The sequence below is a fragment of the Rhincodon typus genome, chromosome 20, assembly GCF_021869965.1.
Source record: "Rhincodon typus isolate 14 chromosome 20, sRhiTyp1.1, whole genome shotgun sequence".
In the NCBI taxonomy this organism is placed as follows: Eukaryota; Metazoa; Chordata; class Chondrichthyes; order Orectolobiformes; family Rhincodontidae; genus Rhincodon; species Rhincodon typus.
The window spans coordinates 38,002,248-38,012,867 of record NC_063351.1 but is presented as its reverse complement, the minus strand read 5'-3'; the positions used below and the strand labels follow the sequence as shown (position 1 = coordinate 38,012,867).

The following is a 10,620-nucleotide window of genomic DNA, read 5'->3' as shown; positions in this document are numbered from 1 at the left end:
AAAGGCCTATTCTTGTGCTGTACTATTCTGTGTTCTATGTTTGATAGAGGTGTCTTAAGGTGTCTTGATAGGGTAAATATTGTTTTTCACTAGCAGATGATACAAATTTAAGATATTTGATTAAAAAAAATAAACAACATAGAGCTGAGGAAGTATTGTTTTAGGCAGAGAGTTGAAGTGGCCTGGAATGCATTGTCAAAAGGCCGATAGAAGCAAATGCAATAGCACTGGTAAATAGGGTAAAAAGAAGGGAAATATAACAAGTTTTAAAAAGCAATTGAAGAGGCATCACGGGTGATAAAACAAAATGGCCTGCTGTGTTTTGTAGCTCTGAATTTGAAGTCACATGATAGCTGCTGAAAATTGTGATTTGTAGGCCAACCTATAGAACTGCACTGGGTATGGAATTTATCCAGTATTTTAGATCTGCTGAAGAAAATAATTTGGTCCAGAGTTTATTCTTTCCTGCTTTGAGTTATACCAATTCTATCCGCTAGAGGTAAGAACTGCTGTAGCCTGTAACTGTGGAATTTGGAGTAATTTAACATCTTTGTACAAATTACCTTTAGTACACCATGGTGTGACAATGCCTGAATTAGCTTGAATTGTTACGTTCGTATAATTATATGTGTAACTGAAATGTGGTGGCGTATACTTGACATATGAGCAGTAAACTAAACTCCTTCAGTATCAATGACTGTAAATTTACCATGTAGTATGATACTAAGTGAAGCCGACAAGGATTGTCTCAATTTTGTATTTGTTTACTGAATTCGGTTGAAGTTGTGAATGCTATACTTGGCTTCAGTGTCTTTGAGCCAGGATTGTTTATTACTAACTCTTGTGGAAGTGGGCATGACTGAACATCGAATGAGGAAAGAATCAAACTTGATGCCGTGTGCCACATACACAATTAGGCGTGTCACTGAACAGTTGTTAACGCATATTGAGTCAGGGATTTTTGTACAATGAGTTCATAAATTCACAGTCTAAACTCTATTGTTAACATTTGTCTCCTGATTATTTGACTGGGAATTTTATGGGATAAGGCCTTAGGCAGGACGTGACCTGTTTGTCAACCCCAATGTGCTTGTGTCTAACATAAACCTAATGTGATAGCAAATTTAAACTGAAATAAAAATTGTACTTTGTAACCAGGTACTGTGGTACCAAATGAATGACACTAAAATCTGGAGACTCCTGATGACCCAATTCTGCATCCAATTCTGAATACTGCAGTTTAGGACTGATGTAAAGGATTTAAAAGAGGGTGAAGATTTATGAAAATTATTCCCAGGATGATGGATTCAAATTTGTTGGTCTAAGGGAAGAGAATGTTAAGAGCAGATTTGGTAAGAGATATTTAAAATCAGTTGAGAGTGTAGGCAGAGTAGAAATGGAGAAATTATTCCTGTTGACAGAGGGGAAAAGAAGCTAAGAGCTCAGATTTAAGGGGTTTGGCAAAAGAATTTGACAGCTCGAGGAAAAGCTCTTATTAATTCACTGCTTGAAAACGGTGGAAGCAGATTCAATCATGGTTTTCAAAAGGGAACAACACTAGAAGGAAAAGAAACTGCAGGGCCATGGGAAAGATTAGGGAAGTGGTGCCAGCTAAATTTCTTTCATAGAGCATTGACACAGACTCGACTTGCCGAATGGCCGCCTTTTGTGTTCTCACCATTCTATGATTCGTTGTATTCAGGATGGAACTGAAGGCTCCGTCATGTTTACTTTACAACGTTTTTTCCTATTCTGAGCCTTTTTAATAATACCTATAATTTAGTGTTTATTTGCAGATTGAGCAATAGAGGGTAGATGGTATGAAATTGTCCATGTTTTACAAATAAGACATTCGATAATTAGCACAAGAAGTGATAACTAGCTTTAGGTTTATTTGTATGCACCTCCCATTTTAAGCAGTAAATCATTGATTTGAGGGTACGTCCTGTGCTCGAGATCACTTCTTGGTCATCAACATAGGTAGTAAGATTTAAACATTTAAATGTACTTTTTTGTGAAATGAGAAAGTTTGTTAGAAAGAATTGGAGTTTTAATTTTCTTTTTACAGAGAAGCATTCTGACTGGAGTTAGCTGTATAGAGGATTATTTATTAATAATCGGCTAATCTCAAATTGCTGCACTACAAACTCTATAGTTATTTTCTTGATTATAATCAATTTTAACATTTTTAATGAATCTGGTGTAATCTTATCAGTACTTATCTTAAAATTTGATGCAGCAAGTTTAATTTTCAAGGATAGTGATATTTTGCTTCATGTAAGAACCGTATACATTGAATTAGAGATTACTGTGAGTGCTGTAGTAATAATGATATTTCTTTATTATCTTTGCTACTACTGGAGTCACACCACTCACTCATGACTTTTATGTCTACCGGTGAGTCAGATTGTTAAGATTGGGAGACCTATTATCTAATGGTCATCCAAAGAACTGGAAACGATTATTAAAGCATTTCTTGTACTCTTAAATTTCTTGTAATCTGTGTTTAATTTGCTAAATTGTGTCTGAATTTTTGATATTCTGTTTAGTGATGAACGTTATAACAACAGAGGACTACCAGCGTACTTACTGGCCAAAATTGGATAGTGCCATTGATCAGCTTTTGACACAGTCTCCTGGAGACTGCATCCCCATATCTTATGAGCAAATATACAGGTGAGAAAAATAAAATTTTAGGCATTGATAAGACTGTGGTTGAAGAAATTATCAGCATTTAATGAGCTTACTTTGTAAAAGTAATGCTTGCGATGCCTAATTTTACAATGAAGACCAAAATGAATCATTTGTAATAAGTCTGAGATCCCCACTTGTATGTGAACTAGAAAATATTTTTTAAAATGACTAATTTAAACCCCAAATGACCAGAGAAAACAATGTCTTTGCACTTACTTGCTCCTGAGATTTACTTTAATTATTTGCACCCCCATCCCTTTAGAGTGCCACCTTCTAATGTAGTCCTTTGGCAATTATGTTCTTTGTGATTCTGAATTGATTCCCAAGCTAGTTGAAGTTCTAACCCTGCATTGCAATGACTGAAGCTGACATTAATTGCTCTATGCCCTCAGTACATTTCCTCTGTATGTTCGATATAATCATTTATGCAATATTCTTGTTTGTTAGCCCATCCTATATTTGTTCTTTATCAGCCTGTTTCTCAGACCCCATACACATTTGTTTACGAGTCTCTGAGGTTCTGAAATGCCATTATCATAAAATAACTCAAACCAAACTTTGATGTGAACAGTAACAAAGATTGATCAGTTGTAACAAAGTGATGGCTGACCAACCAAGTTATTCAAACTGTAAAAACATAAATAATTTTTCATTTTTATTTTGAACTTTTACCCATTTGTCTGCATAATAATGATGACAGCATTTCAAAACTAACTTATTTGCTCTGAAAGCTTTGGAATGTCCTGAGTGATTTATTAAAGTGCCGTATAAATGGAGAATACTTAACATTGTTTTTAACTCTTGTCTCCAGTCGAAATTTTGTGTGGAACTATGTCCTCTTTAATACCTTGCCTACAATGTTTCATTTGGATCCTGGGATTTACAGAAAAGGAACAGATAAAATTGAGAGGGCAGTTAAATTAAAATTGTCAAGAATAAACAAAGCAGCTATTTTATGGAAATATATAATTTAAATTGAAAAATAGAGGCACATTCTCCAGAAAGTTGTATATTTTTTGAAAATGATTTATTCTTTCATGGATCTGGCTGTTGCTTGCAAGGTCAGTATTTGTTGCACATCCCTAATTGTCCTTGAACAACCATTGATTGCTGAACCATTTCAGAGAGCATTTATAAGTCAGCCATGTTGCTGGGGGTCTGGACTTGCCTGTGGCTCAGACTGGGTAAGCTTGGAAAATGTGCTTTTGTAGTGAATTTAACGGGTTTTTTTAAAATGACAATTGATGAAAGCAATGGTCATGATCACTGAAACCGGTTTTTCATAGAATCATACAATCCATACAGCAGGATTTTAATTCCAGATTTTCTTTAAATTCCACCGGCTGCTATGAGTTTATTGAATCACTGCAAATTATTGGCTCTGATTAAATGCATATTAATTGCGTATGAAATTCTATAAAACTCTGCAACTTCTGATCCATTGTGACCAATGGCATAGAATATCTGATTTGCCTGAAGCAGGTTCAGAGGACGTTCACGAGAATGGTCCCAGGAATGGAAAGCTTAACATATGAGAAACGTTTGAGGACTCTGGGACTATACTCATTGGAGTTTAGAAGGATGAGGGGGGATCTAATTGAAACTTACAGAATACTGAATGGCCTGGACAAAACAGATGTTGGGAAGATGCTTCCATTGGTAGGAGAGTCTAGGACCCAAGGGCACAGCCTTAGAGTAAAGGGAGGACCTTTCAGAATGGAGGTAAGGAGAAATTACTTCAGCCAGAGAGTGGTGAATCTATGGAATTCACTGCCACAGAAGGCTGTGGAGGCCAGGCCATTGAGTACATTTAAGACTGAGAGAGAGAGGTTTTTGATTATCAAGGGGATCAAGGGTTACAGGGAGAAAACAGGAGAATGGGGATGAGGAATTTATCAGCCATGATTGAATGGCGGAGCAGACTTGGTGGGCCAAATGGCCTAATTTCTGCTCCTATGTCTTATGGTCTTATATGTGCCAATGCCTGTCACATGAGATGCCACACAATTTCATGCACAAATTTGTTACAGTTACATCTGAATGAATTGATTTTGCGTTTGTAAGGCTCAATTTGAGCGTGTAGTTTGGTATTCAAGAAATATCAATTAATATCTGCCAATCTGTATGGAGCTTGCGAGTTAGCTAGTAGCAAACATAAATGAAAAGTACTGTTAATTCTTTTCCTCAAATATCATAATGAATTGGTCAGTCAGCAAAATTCTCAGTTTTTTAATGCATTAATTAAAATCATATTATCTTTCTTTGAACTGCTTGCAACGCAAATTTTTAAAAAATTTATTCTTTATGGAATGAGAGTATTGCTGGTTAGACCAGTATTTACTGTCTATCCTTAACTGCTCTTGGGCCGCTCCAATTTATGTGGCGTAGGTATCCCTCATTAGGGAGGGAGTTCCAGGACTTTGATATAGCACCAATGAAAAATTAGTGATATTGTTCCAAGTCAGGTGGGTGGCTTGGAGAACAGCTTTCAGGTGACAGTGTCCCTATGCATTGCTGCCCTGTCCTAGTTTTCGGAGGTTGCAGGTTTAGGAGGTACTGTTGATGGAACCTTGATACACTGCTGCAATGATGTGTAGAAAGCACTGCTGCCACTGTGCCTTGGTTCTGATGCAAGATGATGAATGGGGTGCAAATTAAGTGGGCAGCTGAAGTGTCCAGGATGGTGTTGAGCATCTTGAGTGTTATTGAAGCAGCGTTCTTCCAGCTAAGAAGAGAGTATTCCATCACATTTCTGACTTTCCTGACCCCAACTGCCTCAGCTCCCAGTGGCTCCAGTTTTGCTCACCTTGATGTGTATTCTGTCAAATATTGCCTTGATGTCAAGGGCAGTCAATTTCATCTTATCTCTGAAATTCAGCTCTTTGCTTATGTTTGGCCTATGGCTGTAATGACATCAGGAGATGAGAATCCAAACTGATTGTCAGTGAGTGGATGATTGCTGAGCAAGTGCTACTTGATAGCACTGTTGATGACCTCTTCAATCACTTTTCTGGTGAAAGAGGATCAACTGATGGGGTAGTAATTGCCAAGCTTTCATTTGTCCTTTTTGTGAACAGGACTTACCTGGACATGTCCACATTGCTGGGTACATGCCAGTATTGTAGGTGTACTGGAAAAGTTAGACTAGGGGTGCAGCTAATTCTGGAGTACATCTTCAATACTGTTGCTGGGATGTTGTCAGAGCCCTTAACCTTTGCAGTATTCAGTGCCTTCAGTCATTTTTTGACATCACAAGTTGAATTGACTGGCTTCTGTTATTCTGGGGACTTTGGGAGGAGGCTGCGATTGATCATCCACTTAGCACTGCAGCTAAACCTTACTGAAGAGTTTGTAGGATCGACCATACTGGGCGAGCTGGTTTTTCTGGTGCCTAGGTTAGTGCTGGGTGGCCTGTGGTTTTGTTCCTTCTTTAAGCATGTTGTAGTTTAACATACCGACTGGTTTGCTAGGACATTTCACAAGGTACTTAAATGTCACTTGCATTTACTGTGGATCTGGTGTCACATATTGGCAGACCAGCTAAACATGCCCAGTTTCCTTCCCTAAAGGAAATAAATTAGTGGACCAAATGTATTTTTGCAAAAATGGATGGTGGTTCCATTGTCAACGTTGTGACTAGCTTTTAGCTTCAATTAATACATTTTGAACTAAGTTCCACCAACTGCTGTGGTGGGATTTGAGCCCATAGATTCTGAGCAGTAATGGGGACCTTTCTAAAGAATTCTAGAAGATTACCACCCAGGCATGAATTATCTCTTCAGTCACTAAAGGAAGGCTGTTTAAACTGGAAAGAGTGCAAAAAAGATTTACAAGGATTTTGCCAAGACTGGAAGATTTGAGTTGTATGGAGATGTTGGATAGGCTAGGACTTGTTTTTACCCTGGACCCTCCCTTCCCTAGGAGGCTGAGGGGAGACCTTATAGAGATTTATAAAATCATAAAGGGCATAGAAAAGGTGAAAAGCCAAGCTCTTTTCCCCAGGTTACAGGAGTCCAAAACTTGGAGGCATAGGTTTAAGGTGAGAGGGGAAAGATTTAAAAAGGACTTGAGGGGCAACTTTTTCAAACAGAGGGTGGTGCGTATATTGAGTGAGCTGCCAGAAGAAGTGGTAGAAGCAGGTACAATTACAACATTTAAAAGACATTTGGACAGGTACCTGGATAGAAAAGGTTTAGAGTGATATGGGCCAAACACAGGCAAATGGGACTAATTCAGTTTAGGAAACCTGGTTGGTATGGACTAGTTGTGTTGAAGGTCTGTTTCCGTGTTGTATGACTCAGGCTTCATTTAAGACCCGATGATGCAGGCCATCAGGTACAGAGAACCTGTAAACCATTAGTCCCACTTTAGTCATCGGAGAAAAAGTAGAATGAAAATAAAGCATAGGAGCAGGAGTGGGCCATTCAGCCAATTGAGTCTCCTATGCCATTCAATGAGATCATGGCTGATCTCCTAATCCTCAACTCCTTACCTGTCTTTCCCCATAACCTCGATTCCCTTAGTGGTTTTAAAAAGCCTATCACATCCTTGAATATATTTACCATGTCTCTGTCATGACAACCATGTCATACTTGTCTATTTCTATTTATACTTCAGTTATCAATCCATCTTGTTACAAGTGCTGTGTGCATTCAGAAAAAGAGCCATTAATTCTGTCTTAGTTTAGTTTTGGGAAACCTGATCAGAATGCGAAGTGTCTGTGTCTGTGCCTGTGCTGTATGACTCTATGATTGTCTTTCCTACTCTGATGTTATTTGGTAATGAGCCGGTTTTGTTTATACATTCTGTCCCTTCCTGACATAATGTGGTTACTTGTAACAGTGTTGCTACCTTGCCTTAAATAGCTCTCAATTTTTTTGCCATCATTGGATGAAGTGAAAACCCACAATATTGGAGATGAAGCATGATATGCAATATGCAACAAACATGTTAGAATAAAATGATTAGATTTAATTATAGAACTTCATCTTATGCCTTTGAGAAGCTGGAGCATTGAGTTGCTATGGGTTCCAAGACACATTACTGTAGACTAAAACCAGTTTGGCTGGCTCTGTTCTTGGTATGCACCAGCATGTACAATTTGTGGAATACTTCGATTGTCAGCACTACTGACTGATCAGATTGAGCTAGCCCTGTTTTCATACAAGTTGTTGCTCACCGTTCTATTCTATTGTCAAAAAAATCAGTAGCTTACATGGTAAAAGTAGTTTTCATACTGAAAACGAAGTTCATTCTGATGAACATTGTATATGCGGTATTCAAGATATGCTTGTGCAGTGAATGTTTATAATAGCAAAAATGCTTGTATTTCTTGTTTCAGGAGAGCCAACTCCTACTCCTCCAGTCATTCTTTTTGTCTTTTGGCGGAATTACCATTTAGTTTCAATTTGTTGCTATCATTTTGGTGGCCTAGATTTAGCTGGGTGTGGCTTCAGCCTGTTTCTTCCCTTTCTCCTTTATCCTTTTTTTAGTGCAGTTCACTGAATCACAATTATTGTAGTGCAGGAGCAGGCCATTCGGCCCATTGTACCTGTCTGAATGAGCATTTCACTTTGTGCCATTCTTTTGACTTCTCCCCGTAACCATTGCTCCTTTTCAAATAACAGTTCAAAAGTAAATTAAATGCCTTGGATGAGCCTGCCTCCGCCGTTGGGTAGGACGGTGGCTCAGTAGTTAACACTGCTGCCTCACAGCACCAGGGACCCAGTTTTGATTAAAGCCTTGGGCAACGATGTGGAGTTTGCACATTCTCCCTGTGTTTGTGTGGGATTCCTCCCACGGTCTAAAGATGTGCAGATTGGATGGATTGGCCGTACTAAATTGCCCTGTAGTGTCCATGGATGTGCAGGATAGGTGGGTTAGCCATCGTAAGTATGGGGTTACAGGGATGGGTGGGGGGGTGTTCTTTGGAGGATTGGTACAGATTCAATGGGCCAAATGGCCTCTTTCTGCATTGTAGGGATTCTGTGACTCTATACATTCAGGCAATGCATTCAGACCTTAACAATTCACAGTGGGAAATATTTTTTAATTTCCTATTGCTTTTCTGTCCTTTTCCAATTACTGCTGACTGTCATTCTCAATAGTTTCTTGAATCACAGTTGGTCACATTTATATCATCTCACCTCTTGCTGAAGAGAAAACCGTTGCATAGACAAAACTTGGACAGGAAGGTCTCTGGAAGAGGGGTGCAAGGTTTCTGGTTAAGTTGAGTTGTTGCTACTGGGAATAAATTCTTTAATGTTCAAAACTGTAAAATTTATTAAATTATTTTACTCGACAAGCTTAATGATATAGTGTGGTTAAAATTTGTCTAACTGTATTTTACATTGGAAGCCTGTACTTCTCAAACAAACTTGAGTTCTTGTGCTTCAGATAAATTACAAACCCCTGGAGGGTTACATGTACTTAGTGCTCCAAGACTTTATTTTATACTTGACAACAAGACAGGCTAATCACAGACCGTGCCAGGATCTGCTCAGCCTTATGCCCTTGTCCACTGCTCTATATTGATGAATTATTGCTCCTGATAAACTGGTAAAACCATTTTTCAGGCCATTGAAGAGCTATCTGGATTTTCCTTTAAACAGTAACAAGCAAGCAGCTAATTTAGCATAAATGCTTCTGTTTTTCCACATAACTTACCTTTTAAAGCAATGCAAAGGCAATGTTCATTATTTCATTCAAGAAGTTGTTATCTCGTAAATATAAAATGCTACCTTTTGAGCAATAAAGCTCAGTACTTTGAAATTTCTTAGCCCTTAGATAAGCTACGTTTTTAAAAATTTTAATTCCTGAATTCAAAACTAGATAACCTATAAAATGATGAACAGTGGAGACTGAGCTGTTATTCATGTTTGGAGGGAATTTCCAATTGAAAAGTTTTAAATTGACTCCCATTTTATTTCAATGGCATATTAATAACATGTAGTGCTCTACGGAGCGATTTGGTTAACTTTGAAAGTTAAGAGAATATTGGTTTGAGTTTTTAGTTAGAGGACTGCTTCCCACCTCCATACAGGAAGAAACTTGTTTCTTTCTGAGATCATGACATTTCGGGTATTATTTATTTACAGTGGGTAAGAACTTTACTGTCTTTTTTCCAGATAATGCTTTGAATCTCTCATATGTTTGCATTTCAGAGTCACAGTATAAAGTGTCAATATATTTTGGGGGGAAAAAACGAGAAAGGGACGCCATTATTTCTTTTGACCTGGATCTAGGGATTTGTAAAGGTGTGTTATGGGATCTAGGGCATTGGGATAGACACAACTGTCTTTTTTTTATCTCTGTTGTGATGCAACGTTCCTGGAATGTTTAAGTCCAATTCTTTATGATGCAGGCCTGCAACCATTAAACTGCTCTTGATTAGTAACTGTGGGACTAAATTGGCAGTCTCTAAATTGAGAGAGGCCGCAGGGAGATAGATGTGGACTCAACTCAAACTGTTCATCTGGAATAGGAGATAATTTATTCCCTACATGTAATGTAATTGAACTCCTATTTATAAATAGATCATGGCTCTGCAGTACAATTCTGCTGCTGTTGACAGCCCACAGCTCTTCATGGATGGCCAGTCTTGAGTTGCTGGATCTGTTTGAAGTCTGACTGATTTAGCACAGTGATAGTGCCACATAACACAAATGGAGGGTATCCTCAATTTGAGGGTGGAGTTTTGTCTCCACAAGGATTGTGCACTGGAGGTCACTCTTACCAATGCTGTCTTGGACAGATGCATGTGCGGCTGGAAAATTGGTTGTGATGAGGTTGAGTACGTTTTTCCCTCCTGTTGGTTCCCTCACATTTTGCTGCAGACCCAGTCTAGCAGTTAACAAGGTGTAGAGCTGGATGAACACAGCAGGCCAAGCAGCATCAGAGGAGCAGGAAGGTTGACGTTTCGGGCCT

The 10,620-nt window shown here is 38.5% G+C and overlaps 1 protein-coding gene across 1 annotated transcript in view; it reads left to right on the top strand.

The window, feature by feature from the left end:
* The first annotated feature begins 2,378 nt into the window (after positions 1-2,378).
* cacul1 (CDK2 associated cullin domain 1) overlaps positions 2,379-10,620 on the top strand; it is a 61,474-nt gene continuing 53,232 nt past the window's right edge. The window contains exons 1-2 of the mRNA XM_048609209.1: positions 2,379-2,397; positions 2,550-2,676. Of these exons, the coding sequence (XP_048465166.1) occupies positions 2,379-2,397; positions 2,550-2,676 (146 nt within the window). The remainder of the gene's footprint in view (positions 2,398-2,549; positions 2,677-10,620) is intronic.